Genomic DNA, 22965 nt, shown 5'->3' with positions numbered 1-22965 from the left:
ACACACACACACACACACACACACACACACACATATATATATTGTTTTGAGAGCCTTTTTGTTGGTGGTGTCTGATACTGATTGTATGTACAATTCTACATCCTTAAGAAAATGACCGAAATATGGTGTTTTATTAGTAAACTTGAGTCCCTGTATTACACTGTCTTACAGTGTAATGCAGACACTAAGTGTCCACGGCACTTTTATTTTAACTGTGTTGTTTATTTATTGTAAACTGCACTATTTTTTATTTTTAACAAATAAATAACACTTTAAATAACACAATATTTTACCCTGTGATGATGATGATAATAATAATAATTGTTATATTATTATTATTATTATTATTATTATTATTATTATAACAGTTTCCCATCTGACCTTCTTATTATCTTATTTTTTCTTATAATCTTCTTACTATTATTGTTGTCTTTAAGTTTGTGAGTATACGTATTGGAGCAGCAGCAGTCAAAAAGGCATATCAGAGACTCTAATTCCTGAGTTATGAGGAGAAGCTGCTGCCATGTTTTTCCAGCAGCTTCATCAAAAGTGTGTGGTACGCCAGCAACTCAGACGCGAACAGGAAAGCCCTTTGGAGGATCATAAACTCTGCCCAGAAAACAAACAAACTAAAAAAACGTGCCTCTTTGGAAGAGCCTTTCAGCTCTCGCTGCCTCAGCAGAGCAGCCAGGATCATCTAGGATACTTCCCACCCACTAAGATGCTGTCATCAGGTCCACCTCATCATTAACAAAGAGATTTGAAAACAGCTTCAATGTTCCACATGTACAAATACACCCAAGTGCAGTTACTCAGCTGCTCTATTGTAATGTAGTGTATTATATTGTGTTTCTGTTACATTTTTTTAAATCAGTAATCTGATCTAATCTCAAGAATGAAAGTGTTTCTTTATTCATTTCATTCATTCACTTCTAAAGCTAGTATCTAAAGCTTCATCAGCAGTTCTGAAGTTTCACTGTTTTGAAAATAAAATGCAATATTATATATGTTAAATTTCTCATTCTTATAAGCTTACCTGTCTCTGACAATAAGACAGAAATAAAAGTGAATACTTATGACTAGAATTTGTCCTAAATTTGTTTACACAAACAATGTGCTTAAGGATATTTTAGGTCTACTATATGCAGGACACGACTTGTCCTTTATTTCTCTCTATTTTATTTTAAACCATCTGAATGTGCACAGGTCCTGTAGACATTTAAAAATGCTTTGTATACTTATCTTTCTCGACCAAAAAAGTATTTAGTATCAACTGGGGGGAAAAAATATGCCAATAAACAGTAAAAAATGTGTACGTGCACATGTAGAATATTATGTGGTTCTCATGGTTGATTTCTTATGTGAACCATATTTAATGGTTGTTTGAGGGTTACATGCAAAGTTGTAAAGAATTTAAGGTTAGTAAAACAGGAAGGAAATAGTTTCAAAACAGGTTAAACCAAAAGATACTAAAGAGAATTCATTTCTGGTACTGCATAAACTGTGAAAGGGAAAAATGCATTTAATTTATTTTAAATATGAATATGAATTAATAATGAGTAATAACCACTGAGTTTCAACACAGTTACTATAGAAGTACTGACAGGAGAAGCAGTGATATGAAACCGGTTATGAGGACTTGCTGTATGGTGGAAGAGTTTTGACTTTTTTTGGATGGAAAGGGAAAAAATGACTGGAGTAAAGTCGGAGTTGCCACGGTAACGCACAACATTAAATAAATCGCTTCTGTGGAGCGTGCTTTTTATCAAAAGTTCATGCCTTTACCGTGGTGTCAGTTTCCTACGGGTTTTTTTTCATTTTGAGTTTTTCTTCTTTGCACACCCACAGTACATAAAAGGCTTTTCTAACCACATCTATCCTGTATAATTCCAGGCAAATGTTGCCTCTATTGCAAGAAAAAAAGAAAAACCACTTGTTCTGCACATTCTGGTGCAGAGGCGTGATTTGCTTGGTGCAACCAAAGGTGTAGAAACTTATATGGGCTGGTTAGATGTGGAACAGCCAATGAAAAGGAGAAAAAAAATGGCTCTCATGGCTTTCATTGATATTATTATCTTAAATGTGCTCTGTTTTTGTTCAAAGGTACCACATAACCTATAATGTATGAGTGGATGTCCATTAATGCAATTGCTATGTGTTTTCAAAATGGCATATTTGAGCATAGTGATGAACGATTCTGATGTAACTTCAGGTTATCTGCTCTGTATAATGTACTGGGAACTTGCACCTTGTGGGGTGTTGTTCTATTTGATGTTTATCTAAGTCTCAGGTTCTCAGAAGCATAGCTTTTAAGTGGTACGAGGTAAGGATTTCACATCTAACTCTAATCTGACTTAGTGGTTGCCAAACCTTTTCTGGCATGTACAATTACGAAAGCTCACACCGCACATTGATTATCTTTGAATGTCCTTACTCTAACTATCCTGAAAGTCTAAAACAACTTTTTGTTCCCTCTGTTTCAAGTTACTCACTATGAAGCTCTGATCAGTTCCTCTTTAACGTCCCTTTGTATCTAAAGAAGTTGAAAAAGAATCTATTATGTTTCAGGCTTCTGCTGATTGGAAGGAGTCACATATAAGCATCAGTTCCTCGTCATTTTTTCACTTCTTTAAACATGTTTGATTTGGTTGAAAGTTTATAACTCTTCACTAATTTTGAAGCCTGTGATTTTTATTTTTGATAACTGAAGCAGTTGTTACTGGAATCATGTATAGGGAGAGGTGTTGCTGTGATGTTTGCATAGTTTTGCAGGTTCTGAGAGGCATGCTCTCCATTTGACATAAGGCTACATGTGAACTGGTTGTGTTAATGTACGGCAAACCCCTTCCCCATCTCAGTGGTTTACAAACTTTTTTTTGCCATATACAACAGCAGAGCTTATAGACTAAGAAGCTATGATCAGTTCCTGTGATCAGTTACACTATGTCAGCTAAACAAAGCTTTCAGCAGTGATTAAAGTGCACAAATGAAAACAGAAGACTTTCAAACAAACGTTTTCATAGTGTAGATTAATAGTGTTGTTAATCGATTTTTTAATAGTTTTGTCACTGATGTGCAGAGAGGATAAAACAACACATGTACTGATTTTGATATGTTGGTGTCACAGTCACACCAACATGATGAATAAGTGTTTTCAGTTTACAACATTTACAGGCAATCTAGAGCTTTTTACTCATATGTATCTAGATTTTACTCACAGCATTCAAAGTTGGGAATTCTTGATTACTTAAAGACTAATGATAACCTTGTTTTATGTTTCGCTAGCTCATTAGTGATGAGCTCTGTCTCTGGCTGCAGTGTTAGCTTTATGTTGTCATTTCTGAAAAATGCAACAAAAGCTCTCTGTCTCTCTGTGTCTTCAGAAACAGCATATATCTTACACATGGTCTCTGTCTCTGGCTGTAGCGTTAGCTTCACGGCACAGTCCAGTGTAGATATTTTGGCCTGCAGTGTTGTTTATCTATCATGTCATTATTTACTCAGTTTTGGAAATTTTTGAAAAGTTTTGGAGGCTGCAGAACTGTTTACCTCGACGGCAACAAAGGTACACAGGGTAGACCATGGAATGACTAATGCATTTGCTTTATGGTAACTGGAAAGTTATCATATGTCTTTCTAGAAGTCAGTAACCCACAAATGTGGCTGTGTGAGCTGTTTCGTGTGGGAATCGTTTCCTCGTTTACTGAAAAATGTGATGCAGATGAAATTTTTTATTGACCCATGTCAAGAGTTACAAGAGGCTAGTGCTGCTGACAGCATTTACGATCAGTAGTGTCCCTTGAGTTGTAATGTTATCTGTCTGCATGCTTTTTTTTTTGTTCAGTGGATGTACAGCAGTTTGTTAGAAGACAACTCCCTTTACAGGTGCTGATAATGCCAAGGACACAATGTTTTGTGTCCTTGGCCCATTGCTCCATTAGGTTTCATAGCGAGGCACGTGATGTGTGGTATGATCAGTTTGTAACTTCCTCCCTCTTCCTTGGAATGGAATAAAGGAGTGTGCTCATTACTTAGACCTGAGATGTTTTGATGTGTGTGTGTTTGCTCTCCTGCATGCATGCAGTAATAAAATAGCTTGACCACAGCTGAACATACTGCAGACCTTTCTTTTTTTTACAGAAAATTCCACAACACATCCCTGTTGTACCAGTCAGTTGTTACAGAAATAAGGTTTATAGCATGAATGTTTAAAGCTAGAGAAAAATTGAGAATGTAGCGGTTGGCATACTCTCACTCGCTCTCACTAGATGACCAATTATTGTTGCAAGAGAGACATCCACCCCCTCACCAGAGGATTATATATTGAGAGAGAAAGACATACATACCCCTGTCTCCTCAGTTGTTGTCAACAAGGCAGAAGGAAGAGTGCTGGTAGGGGATTGCTGCTTTTTGTTGTTCTCTTTTCTATATCTGAAATTAATCCCTTATTTTATTTGTGCAGATAAACACATAAGTTCTCTTTTTTTTTTGTAAGGTCCAAGTTATTGTGAAATTCCTGTGGGAATTTGTGATGGGTTTATGCTGGCTGTGTGAGCTTGGGTTGTTAATTTTTGGTTTGGAAATTGTGACTGACTTCAGATTCTCTGTATTTTGGTTTAATGTTCTTTATTTATGTCATGATTTTACTATGGGGCTGTCTGCAAAGAGGGAACGACAGAGTTAGTACTGGCAGATGGTGGGAATTGGGAAACAGAGTTCAATGAAACTGAGTTCATATTTTTGATTTGGTGGTTTGCAGTATTGAGGTAACAGGGGAGAGTGTCAGAGGGCATCCTGGGTTCTACATGTGACTTAAACTTTGTTTCAGGGGATCTAGCTTAACTAGCATTGGAGTGGAGCTGAAATTCTAGTCTAAGACTGTCTAGCCTCTGACTGTACCCCTCTGACTGTACCCCTCTGACTGTACCCCTCTGACTGTACCCCTCTGACTGTACCCCTCTGACTGTACCCCTCTGACTGTACCCTTTGCTCTTCCTTTTGCCTTCAGAACTGTTTAATTATTTGGGACATAGATTCAACAATTTTCTGGAAATGTCCCTCAGAGAGGGAACTCTTTTGTTGTCAGGTATTTTCAATAACAGTAAAACGTTGGTTCCAAAGTTATGAGTGATAAATGTTGCTGTCTTATTTGTGTGGAGTGTCCAATTTAAACTTGGTCAGGTGGTGTTTCTCTTTGTCTTAATCTTATTCTATTTGTCACACAGGAAACATTGCATTGAAGAAGTGAATATGATTGTCGTCCAACTCATCATACTTTTTTTGATTTTTAACCAACATGTTGCTGGTTTGACATGCAAAACAGGTAAAGTGTGCCTTTTATCATTTTACTCACTCTCTATAATGCTTTAAAATCAGTTTTTCACTTTTTAAATTTTATTTTGAAAGTATAGTAATTACTGTAATTAAACTGTGTCCTTTCTTTGAACACTGTGAAATCCTTGAAGGCGAAAAAGTATCCCGTAATGGAAATGGATGTGAACCCTGCAAACCAGGCTCTTATCAGGATCATGAAAATACTTCAAAATCTTGTAAAGCATGTAGAACGTGTGACACTAGTAAGTGCTGAAGCTTTTGTAACTTATTAGAAAAACAGCTGCTATGTGAGCAGCTGATGATAAACCTGCTCTGTTAATGGAGACAAAACATGTAGTTCACACTCAAATTACGACATCAGGATTAAGAACATTCTTTGTTTATTTATTTATTGCAGGTCATGGTAGTGAGATTAAACAGCATTGTACCAGATTCACAAACACAAGATGTGCGTGCCGTGAAGACTTTGTTCTATGGGACAGTGATTCTTCCAACTGCAAATGTGCTGAGGGATTTAAACGAATAGGAGGTACAAGACTGGATCATAATATTGGATCATTTACCATACACACTAAAGAAAATGTCTTTTTAAATCATCAATTCTTTTTTTCCTGCTAGGAGAATGTAAACGATGTGAGGAAGGATTTTTCATTATATCTCAAAACTCAGACTGTAAAAAATGGAAAGAGTACGTATTCTAGTGTTTTTAGTACTTTTATGATATATGATTAAAACTAATTTTCAACAGGGTCTGGACGTGACGCTTGTTGTTAACAGCTTTGTCATTTATCTTTCATTCTAGATGTAAATCAGGAGTGAAAATCAGTGGAACTGCATCGTCAGATGTTATCTGTAATGAGCCAAACAGTGATATTTACAGCACTACACTTCCCACATCAAACACAATTACTACTCTCCGAGGTTTAATAACTCAACGTCCACAGTGGGAGGCCCAAACTCAGGAAATGGATACTAGATCTGTTAGCTCTCCTCCACAAGTAGCCACTTCTACAACAAAATCCAAATTATTTTGGCACAGCCTTCATTTTCCATTGTTTCTGAGATGAAGGCACAGATTTTTTTTTTTTTAAAAAGCTATGTAAACTGTAGCTGACTTTTTTTGTCTTACCAGGTATGGCTCATTATCTTGGAATTTCAAATTTGTAATCTTTAAAAGGCTTTTGTCACTCTGACAATCAGGGAGGAAGGAAATGGAATACTTATAACTGGAATTTGTCCCAAATTTGTTTACATGAGCAATCCACGTAAGGATAACTTAGATGTCTACAGCACTCATATTCATTACATGTATACAATTGCCACTACTGCTACTGTGGTTTAGTAAGTAAAAGTATTTTACAATTATCTTTTTTTAAAAGATTGTTTGAAACATATGAATCTGTAAAAGTTAAAACATTTAAAACATCTTGTGTATTATCTGTATCACCAAAACATTATTTGCTATTAATGCGCCTGCAGCAACACAACTCTGAAGTTGGGCAAAAGATGTGCTCTAGGTTGCGGCTGTGTTATATATGGGAAGTGCTGATTGGCCCAAGTGCAGCTCTTTCATCAGTGGCAATTATATGTAATTAACTTTTAATGTTGTGCATTTTCTTTGATTTATAAATTGTCAGTTTGCTTAGTCTTCTTCTTGTTTTTGCCTGTCCTGTACGGCATTGTAGCAATCAGAATTACTGTCTGAAGGTCAAGAAAAATGCCCAAGAGATTTATTTTTCCAAGTGGACCATTACAGCTTTTGCAATTCTGGTTCAATTGATTGTCATAGTTTATTTGATCTTTATTATTATTATTTTGATTTAAGTTATTACAATCAGAATGGACAGGACAGAGAAAGAAGAAGGAAAGAGAAGTTCGGAAGAGAGTTAACAGACTGAGAGGGAAAGAAAAATAGAGGAGAAGAAGGAAGCAGATTGAAAAAAAAAACAAGCAAAAATAAAACAGCACAGTAAGGAAACCACAGCAATAACCAATATGGGCATGAGTAACAGCAATTAATAAAAATGTAATGTTAACTGTACAATACATGATATGTTTAGAGGCAGCAGCCAAGCGAGATAGTGTGTGTCTGTAAGTTGTTTGTACACCTGTATGAACCTGTATGAACACTTATGTGTAAAACCTGTGTGTGTGAGCACATTCATAAGATTTCTCCATGTAAGTGTCTAATACCCACATGACTTCTGGCATGGTAAGTGGTATGTTATCCAGACATGGGCCAGGCCGGATATAGATGGCACTGTTTATGTGATGGCATGCCATATCTGGCCAGATTGTGGTTTGGTTTATGTGGCCCAGGTTCATAGAAAACAGGTCTGGCCCGGATCTGGCATCAAACTTGCACTTCTGACTGACCGGTGTCATGGCAGGGTGTATGTCAACCCGACGTGGGCAAGGCTTGGCAATGATGGCACATGTTGTTATTACATGGCTTGATTAAGGTACACATTAGGCTGACATTTGGGGCAAGAGCTGAAACTATTCTGGTCCAGCACAGGGTCAGCAGTGTGTTTGCAACTGGCCCGTGGCTGCACACAGCTTACACATGGCCCACATACCGCAAAGAATGACGGCCCTTTGGTGGACCAGATCAGGTTTGCCAGAGGTACTCCACGCATGGGCCAGCACAGGACCACCAGTGTGCCTGCAACTGGCCTTGTGCTGGGCCATGTGTGTGCCACCTCTGGCAAACCTGATCTGGGCCACCAAAGGGCCGTCATTCTTTGCAGTACGTGGGCCATGTGTAAGCACATTTGTGGGCCAGATCCAGGCCATACAAATTTTGCTATGTGGGTAGTGGGTGCTAGGAGCCATAGCCCTGCCCCCCAGGACATGAAGGAGGGATGGAGGAGCTCCGGGCCACGAGCAAGGATTACCACCAGAGGGGCAGTCACGTCAGCCACCTAGAAAAGAGCTGAGGAGTGCCTCGGATGGGGGTCACCCAGCAGTCAAGGTGCAGAAGTCACAGGGCCTGCAGCACTGAGCCTGCAGGCTCCACTGGCAGCCAGCTGCACCAGATCAGACTGAGCCCTGGGCCCAGAGACCCAGGATCCAAGGGCCCTTCACACCCTAGAAGGGGCCCAACAGAGCCAGGAGGGCCAGTGTGCACCAAGCAGCCACAGGAGTGAGCCAGTATATACAAACAGGCACATACAAATACAAACATGCACACACATTCCCCCCCTCATGCGCACATGCACAAATACTCAGTACTCACCTGACATGGAGACACACAGAAGTGAACCCAGTACACACACTCACACTCCCCATACATACTCTATACTCCCAGGTCCAGGCACCACAATAGAGAACGGGGGTGTGTGAAGACCCCATACCTCACTCTACCTGCTCATATGTGGTGTTGATGCGTGCTGTTCTAAAATGCATTTAAAACAGGGGAGGGGTATGGGGCCGTTTGAAGTGAAGTGTTGCTTTGTTTACTTGGTGTTGGTTAATTTGCTAGTATTTGTGTTCCTGTCATGTGTCCACCTGGTCTTAAGATGGAGATATTTTAAGTTGCTGTTTTTATTTGTGTTTAGTTCTAGTCATTTGACCTCTTTTATGGGCACTGTATTGCTAGTTTATTTAGTATAACTTTGCATTTTTAGGGGTAAATAAAGACCACTTTTTTCTAAATACTAAGTGTGTCCTCGTGCTTAACCAGCTCAGTTCCTCACACACTATGTCAACTATACAAAGCTTTGAGCAATTATAAAAGTGCACAAATGAAAGCAGAGTTTTAAGAGTTTCAACAAACAGCAATAGCGTTAATTTTGTCGCCGATGTGCAGAGAGGACAAAACAACTGTAAACTGATTTTGTTATTTTGGTGTTCATAGTCACACCAAACATGATGACTATTTTCAGTTTACAACATTTACAGGCAATCTAGAGGTTTTTACTCATGTATCTAGATTTTACTCAGTATTCAGAGTTGAGAATTCTTGATTACTCAAAGATGTACGATAACTGTTTCGTTTTTTTGAAACTGAGGCTGAAAATTCTGCACAAAGGTAGCTTATACATGATAATCTTCATATCTGGTTGCAGTGTTAGCTTTGTCTCTTCTGCAAAATTCAACATATACTCTCTGCCGTGTCTTCACAAACAGCAAATTCCACATATGTTTCATCTTAAGAGAGAATTCAGTAGGAAGTGTGTTTAAGGGACACTTCACAGCACAATCAGTGCACATATTTTTCCACTGCTTTGTAGGCTATTTATCTATCTAAGGTTATTTCATCATTATTTACTCAGTTTTGGAGATTGACGCTGCAGAACTGTTTACCTTGAGAGCAACAAAGGTACAAAGTGTAGATAATGGAACAACTAACTGGCATTTGCCTTATGGTATTCAACTGGAAACTTATCGCTTTCTAGAAGTCAATAAGCTACAAACGTGGCTGTGTGAGCTGTTTCAGGTAGGAATCATTTAGTCTTTCATGATGCAAATGCATCATGATCATGCAAATTGTTCATTGACCCATGTCAAGAGTTACAAGAGGCAAGTGCCACTGACAGGATTTACAATCATTGGTGTACCCTGAGTTGTACTGGTACCTGTCTGCATGCTTTCTTTGTTCAATGGATGTAGAGCATTTTGGTAAAAAAAAAAAAAAAAAAAAGAAAGTCATAGCAATATATAACAGCTCACAGGGAAAAAAAAAATTTGATTCCTGAAAAGAGACATTGCTTTTTAATTTTAATTTGGGTGTTGTCTTCACACACTGAGGTCAAATTTGAAGTTGCACTGGGCTCAGTGCTTGAACCAATTCTTTTTACATTTTACGTGCTTCTCTCGGACAGTATCATTCAACATACATTTTGATTGCTATGCACATGATACCCAGCTCCATCTATCCATGAAGCCAGAAAACACATAACAATTAGTCAAACTGCATGAATGTCTTGAAGACATAAAGACCTGCATGACTTCTAATTTCCTTCTTCTAAATTCAGATGAATCTGACGTTATTGCACTTGGCCCAAAAATCTCAATTAGGATTTGGTGCTGTATAAGTAAAATTGAAATTTGACTTTTTCAGTTTTGTTTTTTTGGCACTTTGAGTTTCTTAACACCTCTCTCTCTCTCTCTTTCTGTATTTCTGTCCACCTCACTAGCTTACACTAATATCCTGAGTGAGACCCACACATGTCTTTCCCTTCACTTGTAACCAAGAAAGGAAAGTGAAGGGGAATGCTGGAAGAAGATCTCTGCTTTTTCCCTTTTCTGTTTTTTCTCCATATCGAAAGGATTGTCTAATTTTATGGGTGTATCGGGGTAGGCAATATTTTTGATGATGAGTGCCATCTAAAATTTCCTCAGAAGTCAATGTCCCATATGATTGCATTAGCATTAAATTTAATAACGCTCTATATTAACAGTTAAACACTATTTAGAACAACTTTATAGAATTATATTTGTTTGCAGATGTTTGCAGCTATCAGCGAATAGTTATCAGATATATATATTTTTTAAAAATACACTTTTTATCCATAACAAGAACTCCATAACAGCAAATGAACTGTACAACAGAAAATGCAAATGCTATTTATGGTCTCCTCACAACAATGATAAGAAAAACAAACTCAGCCAATATGGCATGTCTGTTAATACAGAGACACACATGTTAATCTGATCTCTGGCCTCCCACTCAGAGACACAGGTCTCCGAGTGTCCAGAGTTCAGACGGATACCTGAGGACACTCATGTGAGAGAAAATCTGCTCACACAGATATGTAGAGCCAAATACTGTCAATAAGGCCTCTGCAATGTTCTGAAGACAGTTAAACTTGTCAGGTAGTGATGGCCCGGCCATTTATTTTTTTAATGCACCTTCTCAGATTAATTCACTGCGTATCGTGCCCAGGGCTGGACTGGGACAAAATATTGGCCCAGGCATTTGGCTAAAGACCGGCCCACCAGGTATTATAGGAAAAGCTATAAAGCCTTTAAATGAAAGAAAATGCTGTGACAGTAACTTGTTGGTATATATATGTATATATATGATTTCTATACATTTTACGTCAGATAAAATGTATAGAAAGATTGGTTGTAAGATACAATCTTACAACCAAAGATAAAAACTTTGGTTGTAAGATTCAGATAATTATTTAATAAAAGTGAGACATTTTAAATGAGAATAAGAAAGAAAAGTATGTCTTCGTGCCCCCCTTTCCCTGTTAATGCCCTACCGGGCCCCCCTGGCAAAACTTTGCTAGACCCGCCCCTGCACAGTTACCAGCTGTCAGCTACTGAAAAGGATCTTGGTCTTATTTGTCTCTCAGAAACAGTTCATAACTTCCCTTCAACTCATTCATGTCACCTAAAAGGTAAACCTGTTTCTCCATCACCTGTTCAGCTCTGATGATTCTACTGGTTTCATCTGCATGTTTCCCTCTCAGCAGATAACCAAACCGATATCATGACCAGCAGCTTTTACAGCTGTGGCTCCAGCAAACATCAGCTGATACTAGAAATTAATGTTAAATAAATTCTAGCAACAGCTGATGAAGCTTAAACGTGCTGCTGTTGTTTAACGCGACATCCGGCGGTTTCCTCTTTCTGGCGCAAAGTGGGCGATAAACAAACAAGAGAGAAAAGCCGATCAGCTGATCATTGATCAGTTTCATGGTTGAAGTAGCAACAGGAGAGGGAGGGGGAGAGAATGAGAGAAGAAGAGGCAGCTGCAGCGTAAAGACGCAGAAGAACTCCACCTTTGCGTCTTTTCCCATTCTAGCTGAACTCCGGGACAAACTGTGTTCCCTTTCTCCTCAAATGAAACGCGTAACATTTTCTCTGAATACGAGACGATTCCGTTTTTCACAGGATGGTTGGCAACTCTATTAACTAGCCTTATGAATAAAATTAAGTTCACTATCAGTAACATCATAGCACCCACCCAGCTGTATAGAAACTCTGTCATGCTAGCTAGCACGCAGTACGAGTTATTGTAACTGACTGTAAAACGTCAGCACAACGAAAATAAACTAAACTTGGTTAATATATGACCCAGATAAACTGCAGGTCATAACTTCTTACCTGAAGTTCAGTTCACCTGACACTCGGACCGGCGGCCACCCCGGGTCTCTCCTCCTCCTGTATATCCTGAGTTATTTTTACACATCGACCAGCATCTAGCCAATCCACCACTTTTCATTGTTTATACCGTTACAAAAAATAAAAAATAAAAATCATCGGCCCATAAAAACGAAATATCAGATCGGGCATACCGGACAAATAAATGCCCGGTATGCCTGATGGCCAGTCCAGCTATCGTCGTGCCAGCAGCACGCGTGCCCAGGGTTGCCGACCCCTGGTGTAGATAAACACACAATTTCTTATTTTTCCATTATCTCTTTAATGTCTGTGAGCAAGATGGGCAGACTGTGATCATTGGATCACAAGGGAAAGACATGGTCAGCAACAATGTTCTGGGGCTGTGGTGTTTAAATCATGCTCAGCTAGACAGGATGGATCCATGCTTTCATGCTGTTCAAAGTTTGACTCTACCATTAGAATATTGCAGCAGAAACTGAGACTCATCCAGCAAGGGAGTTTTTCTAATGTGTTTCCAATCTTTCTTTTTTTTTCGAATCCTCAGTTTCCTGTTCTTAGCTGACAGTGTGACACTGTGCGATCTTGGGTTTAGACCATCTGCTTCGTTGTTCAGTGAGTTCTACATTCAGAGATGCTCTTTTGCATACCTTTGATGTTGCTTATGTTTATGTTGTTCCTATTGTTTTCCCTTCAGCTTGAAGCAGACCTTCAATAAGGCATTTTCATACAGATAACTGCTATTCAGTAGATATTTTCTTATCAGACTTTTCTCTGTAAACTCTTGAGATGGTTAGGTGGGAAAATCCCATTAGATCAGCAGTTTCTGACATACTCAGATCAGCCTGTCTGGCACTTAAGTCAATTAAGTCGCCTTTCTTTGCCATCCCAATGCTCAGTTTGAACATTTTAAATACAGCAGGTTGTCTTGACTATGGCTTGTGAGGTAGCTGCTTTAAGAAGTAGTTGAATAGGTGTACTTTTCAAAATGGCCAGTGAGTGAAACTAGCTTTGTCATCATATGTTACCAGTTGGGCTGTGTGTTAAAGAGAGACAAACAATGGGCAAAGTGAACAGTAAAGACAGCACAGTTTGTTATGTTTTATATCTTTAGTTTCCTGAACTCTTGAATGATTGGAATATAAACATATTAATTTTGGGTCGCCTTACCTACGAAAAGTTCATAAACGAACAGAGAGAGAGATAAAACAGGAGCGGGGGTTGTTTTTTTCAACATCCGTTTTTCAAGAAGCGAGTGTGTGGTTGTATCTTGTATCTTGCACTAATCAAGAATATGTGGATTTTCCATTTGCCATTTGAGTCCATATGCCATAATACAATGTCAATTTTTTCTGCCTAGACAAAACAAAGATACATAGTTAACTGTTTCCGATAGCTTAACCACAGTACCAATACCTTTTTTCCTGAACAAAGAAAAAAAGCCCAGAAAAAGGTTAACAAACATGCTAAAAATACCCTCAAAGCTGTGTTTCAGTTTAAAAGATGTTTTTTTCCATCATACTTTATATGGATCTAAAATATTTTTACCGGTTTACGAGTTAGTAAAACATCTTATTACTTATGTACTGAATTGTACAGAATTTTATTATTATCAATATTCAAGTTGTAGACATATAGGGTGAATTTTAAGTAAGATGGCTCTTTAAATTGTTGACTTACATAATTAATTAATCCAGTGTTAAAAAATTAGACACTATATTTAGAATCTTAGAATACCTGTTAGAAACTCTGTTATGACTGACATGTCATAGATGTAAAATATCTGTTTCAATTTAAGTTTTTAAAAAAATAAATATTAATAAAACATTACAGTTTGTAGTAAGATAGACAGGATAGTCACCGAACTTATAAATTGTAACTGTTTTATCAGTAAAGTAGGTGAGCAGTCTGGGACAGCCCCATATAAAGAGCTTATGCAGGTGGCGTCTCTCTTTTGTCACATTCTTATGCTGTGTGTCACACAGGAAATAGTGGCATTTCTCAGCACTGAAGAACTGAATATGGCTATGCTCAAAGTCCTCATACTTATTTTGATTTTTAACCAACATGTTACTGGTTTGACATGCAAAACAGGTAAAGTGTGCCTTTTATCATTTCACTGAGTCTGTATAATGCTGTAAAATTCAGTTTTTCACTTTCTGAATTTTATTTTGAAAGTATAGTAATTACTGTAATTAAACTGTGTCCTTTCTTTGAACACTGTGAAATCCTTAAAGGCGAAAAAGTATCCCGTAATGGAAATGGATGTGAACCCTGCAAACCAGGCTCTTATCAGGATCATGAAAATACTTCAAAATCTTGTAAAGCATGTAGAACGTGTGACACTAGTAAGTGCTGAAGCTTTTGTAACTTATTAGAAAAACAGCTGCTATGTGAGCAGCTGATGATAAACCTGCTCTGTTAATGGAGACAAAACATGTAGTTCACACTCAAATTACGACATCAGGATTAAGAACATTCTTTGTTTATTTATTTATTGCAGGTCATGGTAGTGAGATTAAACAGCATTGTACCAGATTCACAAACACAAGATGTGCGTGCCGTGAAGACTTTGTTCTATGGGACAGTGATTCTTCCAACTGCAAATGTGCTGAGGGATTTAAACGAATAGGAGGTACAAGACTGGATCATAATATTGGATCATTTACCATACACACTAAAGAAAATGTCTTTTTAAATCATCAATTCTTTTTTTCCTGCTAGGAGAATGTAAACGATGTGAAGAAGGATTTTTCATTACATCTCAAAACTCAGACTGTAAAAAATGGAAAGAGTACGTATTCTAGTGTTTTTAGTACTTTTATGATATATGATTAAAACAAATTTTCAACAGGGTCTGGACGTGACGCTTGTTGTTAACAGCTTTGTCATTTATCTTTCATTCTAGATGTAAATCAGGGGTGAAAATCAGTGGAACTGCATCGTCAGATGCCATCTGTAATGAGCCAAACAGTGATATTTACAGCACTACACTTCCCACATCAAACACAATTACTACTCTCCGAGGTTTAATAACTCAACGTCCACATGAGGGGGCCAAAACTCAGGGGATGGATACTACTACTACTCCACGAGTGGCCACTTCCACAAAGAAAGTGCTTCCAACTCCTGTATATCCAGGCAACCCCATTGGTAAGCCATCTTCCGATCATGCAACCTCAGATCAAAAGTAAAGCTAAGTTAACTTAGCAGGTTTATTTTGTCTTACCAGGTATGGCCCTCCTTATTTTCGGAATTGTCGGACTAGTTGTACTAACTGTTGTGACCTGCAAGCTGCACATCACTGACTGCTGGCACAAGCAAAAAACAGTACAACGTATGTGGCAAGTGATTCACACTTCAGACAATAAGAAAGGTCTTGGTGGTTTCATGTCGAGAAGTTGAATGAGAAAAGTGACGCACCAAAATTTGAAGCAACAGGCAACAACAGTTCACCTTCTTGCATCAAGATATATGCCCACACCCCCCCAGAAAATCTTTAATCATGTCAGAGATTTATTTCTTTATCATATTTTACCACTATTAGAAAAAATGGGCAATATTTCTTCACAAAATGCTTCACACACTCTGAGATTTGTGCTGTTTCAAATGGGAAATAGTTATTGTCAACAATATTATTGAATTAATTAACTAATTGGTAGTTAATTAAGCTTTTTGAAATAAAATATATATTTTTTGTTTACAGCAATGGACTCCTTGTGCCGCACGCCAGTTGAGGAAAGCTGTAATGAAAGCCAGACCCCGCTCAAGTCAGACTACATGGAACCTTGAAGTTAAACTTGTTATTTTTTTTCATTTAGGCATGAAATACACAGCTGAACCTTTGACTCAGGTAATCGTTATATCAGTATTTTTCCTTACAGTGTTGCTTTTGTATTAGAAATACATCATCAAACTATTTACTATATCTGTATTGTTACAGGTGTATTTTCAAGTCAATATTTGACTTTTGTTTGTTCTGTTTTAGTAGAATCGTGAATTATCACAAACATATTGCAAGCCTCTTACCTCACTTTTTAAACTGTGAAACAGCAAGTAGTAAACAATAGTTTTCACTACTTGAACTGTTGTAAATTGACCATAATATTATTTTTATTAATATTATTATGTTGCTCAAAGAAATCTGTATAATGTTAGTATTGATCAACATTTTCTATATGCAGATTTTTGCACAGTGACCTGAGCAATCATGCCACTAAATGCCTCTGTGAAATGTTTGTATATTCAATGTATGTGTATATATATATATATATATATATATATGACATGACATGACATGACATAACTTAATGCGACTAACTGGGGCTTGTGACAAGCCTGAGAAATACCCAGTAAGACCAGTACAATCAATACCACTGATCCAGGATATATTATAAACTACTTTAATTTTTGCACGAAGTCTTTCTGCCCATTGTTTCTCAGTTTTTGATTACTCAGCTCTGTTCAAATTAGCAGGTCTGTGAAAACAAACATGCTTTCAGTGATGTGTGGGTTTGGCGGAGTTCCCCCCAGGCACCTAAATGTGGCTCTTTTTCCCCACTGAGACATACATCCTCTCATGTTTTCATTTTGGCCTTTGGAAAGACTGATGTTGTAAATGTGAGGACTTTCATGTTGTTTATACCTCATTGGAGATGTTTCTCGGATCACATAGTCAGAGGAGTTATGAAAGCGTCCTCATACTTCTCCTCACTTATGTTTTGCACCAGAAACCAGACACACACATTCATAAATTTCAGTTAATGCTTTGTCTGCCTGGTTGACTCTTTGTGAAGAACCGAATATAGAAAAAGCTACCGCACCGTAAATCTTCCCAAGGAAAGTGATTTAAATAAAGACAGAAGTATATCAAGTTTTCAGATCCATTATTTAAGTATAAACATGTATATAACAGTCCAACCTTAACTTAATATTAAAAATTTAGCATTTATTTAAGTATAACTCACAGGAAGTAAACATTCTTACTTAGTAAAGATGACTTTTTTATTAGTTTGTGTACTATTAGGTATTCAATTAATCTTAATATATCTGTGAGTAGGCAACATTTTACTGTTGTAGCTGCTTTTTGTAAAACGCAAATATGACTTACAGAGAGTACACACATACTGGAAACCCTGCAGGTAGTTTGCTTTCAGTAAATGTCAGAGATGTAGGAAGTAGGTGTGTGGTTTCAAAGAAAAATACAGCACCTGAAACAACCTTTGGTCTGGTTTTGAAGTACAGCAGCTTGCATGCTATACTTCATGCTGTATGCTGTACATACAATATATGCCCTTTTGTTTTTATTATTATTTGTATTTGTTAGCTTTTTAACTCGGCAATCTCTATAATTCTATGTGTGCAAATTCTGGGAAACCGTACATGCTTTTCTGAGTAGGCATGTATTTGCATTTGCTTGACATTTAACCCTTGTTGCAGCAAACTCATAGTAGCCTAATGTTTATGTTGGACTTTTTTTTCCTGAAATATAACATATATTATTCTGTTTTTTTTTTTTGGTGACAAGACAAAAAAGTGTTCTTTTTGTAAAAATGTATCTTGGCTTCTATATTCACTTTATTTTGATGCTATGTTTATAATGTAAGTAATGGTTTTTGTATTGTTTTGTATCTTTTTTACAATAGGAAGTATAAAATTAAATGATCTAAATAGATACAGCTGATCTACAGTACTGAATTTGTACATCCTGTAATGTCAAAAACCCATTAACACATTAACTACACAGCGAACAGTTGATCTAATGTCACCCTGAGCTGTTAACCACTAGCAGACCCAAAGTGGGCTTGATCACATTTTCTTTCATCTTGAACTTTTAGTTTAGACGCCGACTGAAGTGACATAACTTAAGGACGACGTGAGCAGTTTCACATCACTTTTACTCCAGCCACAAAACACGTGTAGCTTTTTGACCTATATGTATAACATCAGTGGAGTTACATATACTCCTTAGCGAACAGCCTAAGAGAAGTAAATAATGTAACCGTGTCATTATTTTTGATTGAAGCCATGCCGTTTCTATTCATCTGCATCAAATGTTCCGACGGCACCATTCATAAAGTTTATCAGTTGGAAGGCTCTGTTACAGAACATGCTGCTTTCACCCACAAAGTAGGTGGCACTTCTGTGCTCTACTTGTGAAGGGGAATCCTGATTTCTACAGTATCACTGCCGCCCTTTGTGGCTATATAGTGTGACGGTACTAGTAGCTACTGTCTACTGCGTAGTGAGCACGCATATGCTAACGTCACATCCTGAAGGTTTCGTACATTGAACCATGTGGTTTGGTCTGTCTGTCAATGACGGAAGTAAATGTCTGTAGTTTCTTTTTTTTATGATAGGAGGGCACACGTCATGTGGTTTAAGTAGGTGGCAGTTTTGCACAGGGGTGTCAGATATTAACCCTCTGATGCATGAATTATGAAAGCCTTCCCAAGATTTTTTTTTTCTTAAGTGCTTTTATTCTTCTAAGGACATGAAAAAAAATGTTCAACTCTTTTTTTCCAAAAATATGTTTTTTATTTTATAAAGTTATAGACTTGTCCACTCCAGTGACCAATATGCATCAGAGGGTTAATTAATTACTTCTTATGACTAAATTTGATCATTTCTGATGTACTCCCATAGCTTCTGCAAATATGGTCCGTTAAAACTTTAGTCAGGAAAAAATTATTAAATTGATAGTCAGCGTGTTTACAAGGCCAGCTGAGAGAGACAGCCACGTCTCTGGACTGGGGTGGGGAAGCTAGAGTGTCAGGAGAAAACCCATTCAGGTGCTTTTTCTAAACCACAGTAACTACTGCAGCAACATGATGCCTAATGTTAAACAAAGGGGAAAAAAATCCTCCGATTAGAGAAAGCCACATGTATGGCGCTTTGGCTTATTAATTACAATAAATGAAGTGGCTCATTTAACAAAATTTAAGCACCTTCTTGATTTGCCAGGAAACTCCCCGTCAACAAAAGCAACCTAAAGTACTGTCACTAAAAGGTCACAGAACGACAGTAAAACCTTCACATCATCATCCATTTGCACTGTGTGCTCCTGCAACATATACATGTAGGCTACAAATAACCCTGCAAAAAATCACACGCTTGTTTTTCCGTACATACCATGTACATCTTTAGTCATCCCTTACTTTTTTGAGTTCACTGAGGTCACCTTTGGGTTTCAGCAGGGATTATCATACTCACTCATTGTGGGCTGTGGGATTTCCAGGCACAAAACTATAAAATATTGTTATTGCTTCTGTTAGTTGCTTTGTATTATATATACAATTTAAGTTAGTACACTTGTAAGAACATGTTGAACAATTCTAGAGGATCAGAAAAGTAAAAAATAGTTTTTTCCCGCCAAAATTTCCATATCATTACAGCGGTCCCTCGTTTATCACGGGAGTTACGTTCTAAAAATAACTCGCGATAGGTAAAATCCGCAAAGTAGCCAGCTTTATTTTTTTTTTACAATTATTATAGATGTTTTAAGGCTGTTTAACCCCTCACTACACACCTTATACACTTTTCTCAGACAGGCATGAACATTTTCACACTTTTCTCTATTGTTTAAACACTCTCAAAGTTCAAACCTTTGTAGAAAAATCAGTCCAGTATTATAGAATGAAACCAAAGATCAAACCCTGTTTTCAGGTCCAAAACATGGGAATAGAGCAGCTGCGAGATAATTCTACATTAATGAATCAATGGTACAGAAGTGGAGGAAGCAAGAAGAATGAGTTGAGTAAAGTTTGACTTATCTGACTGTTTTGTTTCGCTTAATGCGCCTTATAATCTGTAAAATACAGTAACTTCTACCTTCTTTTGGCATGTCCAGAAGTCCAACTTTCTGTGCGATGGTTAGCATCTTCCTCTGCCTTTTGGGTGCTACCGCAGGTGCCTTTGACGGTGCAAAACGTTTCATCGACATTGTGTTTGTTGGGGAGAAAACTTAGAAACATATAGTACAGCACATCAGAGTCACACTGCTAGCGATCGACGATTTATGTAAATTTGACAAGCTGAACGCATTCTGTACTGTACAGGAGACGTGGCACAGAGGATACTGATTGAAAATGGTCTACAGCCAATCAGGACACAGAACACAATGCACTGTAAAAAAAAAAAAACGTGCAAAATTGCACAAAAAATCCATTAAACAGCAAGGCTGCGAAAGGTGAACCGCATTATAGCGAGGGAGCACTGTATATACATTTTTCATCTGCTCCAACAATTATATGTAATGTGTGATCTTTTTCAAAAGTACGTATAAGTGAACATAAATGCAGAAATAAAAATGCAAACAGATACACATTACTTGCAAAGCGGAGAGTGCAAAGTTCATGTAAGAAAATGTAAAATTTACATATTTTGATAGTTAGACTCCAGTGAGAAGCAATATTACAGGGCAGAATCTGAGAAAAAGGGAGAAAATAGTGACTACAGCACCAGGCATATAAATACAGGTGAAGATGAGTGAGCAGATGGTTGTAGAATTTGCATAAGACCTTTGCAGATGACCTTGAATGACAGACAGCCTGAAGGAGGGGGAGTGACGCAAATTTAAAAAAAAAAACAGAGAAAAGAGGCTGAGTGACTCATAGAAGACAGACAAGTAGGTGCTTGGACAACAAAAGAGTTTTGAATAACATACACTACCGGTCAAATCTTTTAGAACACCCCAATTTTTCCAGTTATTTAATGCAATTCAAGTGATTCAAGTCCAATGATTAGCTTGAAATGATAAAAAAAAAGGTAAGTGATGAACTGGCAGAGATAAGAAAAAAGAGTGAGGTTACCCAAAACTGAAAAACAATGTGCATTTCAGAATTATACAAAAAGGCCTTTTTGTGTTTTCAGGGAACACAAAATGGGTTAACTGCTGTTCTGCAGCAATGGAGGTTGATCAAGCCTTGAAAGCTGGTGCTACTAATTCCTACAGGTGTTCCAAATGCATGATAGCAGTGTTGGAACACAATGTGGTACCATACCCTCATGAGCATCAGCAGAACAGTATTGTACTGCAGAAAGTAGTGTGTTGTTACAAAAATGGCGAGAAAAAGGCAATTAACAATAGAAGAGAGACAGACCGTCATGACACTTTAAGTGTCAGTGAGTACTGTTTCCTTTACTAAAAAAAGGCACTCAGAAATTGGGCCAAACTCTGACAGGAAGAGGTCTAGCAGACCCCAAACCACAACTGAATCAGAGAACAAGCTTCTGAGAGTTACTGATAGGCAGCTCACACGATAACAGCCTCAAGCACGGATTAATATTGGTCGCAGTCAGAGATGTGTATGTGTTACTGCAATCCGATTACTTTTTCCAAGTAACGAGTAAAGTAAGGGATTACTATTGCAAAAAAGTAATTCGATTACTGTTACTTTCCTGTAAGCACACTGCATGACTGCGTTACTAAACTGTGATTTTGTTTGTGAGAGCGTCTCATGACAATGATGCATGAGCGTGCGACGTCCGTGGTAGCACCAGACGTATGTAGAGCAACTATAATATGGAGTGCGGGAAAGAGTACGACCATGCGGCGTTTAAAGCTTGGAAGTACTGACATTACTTTGTGTTTGATTCTGTAAAAGGCGACAAAAACATTAGCGTCTACTGTAGACTCAGCGTGGGAACAAACTTTTTTCTACTTTGAAAACTTCAAATCTGAGACAGTACCTATCACGCTGGCATGGGAATGTGAAATTCACAGAGAAACCCCTGTATCCCCCACTGACATTACCACTGTGGCACAGGGCAAACCTCCACCCGTCCCACTCCTGCTAGACAGGTGAAAAAAGATTTAAGAACAACAGGACTTGGTAGAAAATAGGTTTAAATGTTAAACAAATTTTTTCCAGTCAGAGAATGTTGCATATACTTTTAAAAAGTAATTAAGTAAGAAAGTAACGAAATACTTTTGAAAATAAGTGATCAGTAAAGTAACGGGATTACTTTTTTGGAGAAGTAATCAGTAAGTAGTTTCTAATAACTATTTTCAAGTAACTTGACCAAAACTGGTTGTAGTAAGCAAGTCTCAGTTTCAACTGTGAAGACTTCGAGCTGCAGGTTTGACAGGATGAGTTGCAACAAGAAAGCGTCAGAATAAGACAAAAAGAGGCTTGACTGGGCCATGAAACGCCACCATTGGACTGCTGAAGATGGGAAGAAGGTATCATGGACTAATGAATCAAAATTTGAAATCTTCAGTTCATCAAGCAGGATCTTTGTATGCCGTCAAGTAGGTGAAAGGATGGTTGCACAGTGTGTAGCATCAACTGTCAAAGATGGACGAGGAAGTGTGATGGCCTGTGGCTGTTTTGCTGGATACTGGGTTGGTGACTTGTACAGAGTGAGAGGCACCCTGAACCAAAACTGGAAACATTGGGGCATTCTAAAAATGTTGACAGGTAATGTATATTTGAAGTTTAAATCGTTAAATTCAATAACCATTGTGCTGGAATGACCAGTTAAAGCTGGGTTAAAGTGGAAGATATGAAGTGCAGATCACTTAAGTCAGCGGTCCCCAACCCCCGGGCCTCG

General features: G+C 37.9%; 1 protein-coding gene and 1 long non-coding RNA gene across 2 annotated transcripts; both read left to right on the top strand.

Moving 5' to 3' along the window:
* The first annotated feature begins 5301 nt into the window (after nucleotides 1–5301).
* LOC102215602 (uncharacterized) lies at nucleotides 5302–6002 on the top strand. The gene is made up of 4 exons (XR_311483.1): nucleotides 5302–5323; nucleotides 5466–5576; nucleotides 5732–5863; nucleotides 5953–6002. It is a non-coding gene; the product is annotated as an uncharacterized LOC102215602 (long non-coding RNA).
* Nucleotides 6003–14381: 8379 nt separating this feature from the next.
* Nucleotides 14382–16632, top strand: LOC102215312 (tumor necrosis factor receptor superfamily member 4). Its single transcript, XM_005724532.1, has 7 exons — nucleotides 14382–14505; nucleotides 14649–14759; nucleotides 14915–15046; nucleotides 15136–15205; nucleotides 15320–15564; nucleotides 15644–15748; nucleotides 16118–16632. The coding sequence occupies exons 1-7, from the start codon at nucleotides 14433–14435 to the stop codon at nucleotides 16201–16203; spliced, it is 822 nt and encodes a 273-aa protein (XP_005724589.1). The 5' UTR covers nucleotides 14382–14432; the 3' UTR covers nucleotides 16204–16632.
* Nucleotides 16633–22965: the final 6333 nt, after the last annotated feature.

This window comes from Pundamilia nyererei, unplaced genomic scaffold (assembly GCF_000239375.1).
Source record: "Pundamilia nyererei isolate P.nyererei 1_Seehausen unplaced genomic scaffold, PunNye1.0 scaffold00012, whole genome shotgun sequence".
Classification (NCBI taxonomy): domain Eukaryota; kingdom Metazoa; phylum Chordata; class Actinopteri; order Cichliformes; family Cichlidae; genus Pundamilia; species Pundamilia nyererei.
This window is presented reverse-complemented; position numbering and strand designations above follow the sequence as displayed.

Excerpts from the sequence above, each read along its gene's own strand:
- LOC102215312 (XM_005724532.1), top strand. The coding sequence starts at position 14,433 with ATGGCTATGCTCAAAGTCCTCATACTTATTTTGATTTTTAACCAACAT. Across the intron at positions 14,506-14,648 it reads TGGTTTGACATGCAAAACAG|GCGAAAAAGTATCCCGTAAT; the intron begins GTAAAGTGTGCC and ends AAATCCTTAAAG. Across the intron at positions 14,760-14,914 it reads ATGTAGAACGTGTGACACTA|GTCATGGTAGTGAGATTAAA; the intron begins GTAAGTGCTGAA and ends TATTTATTGCAG.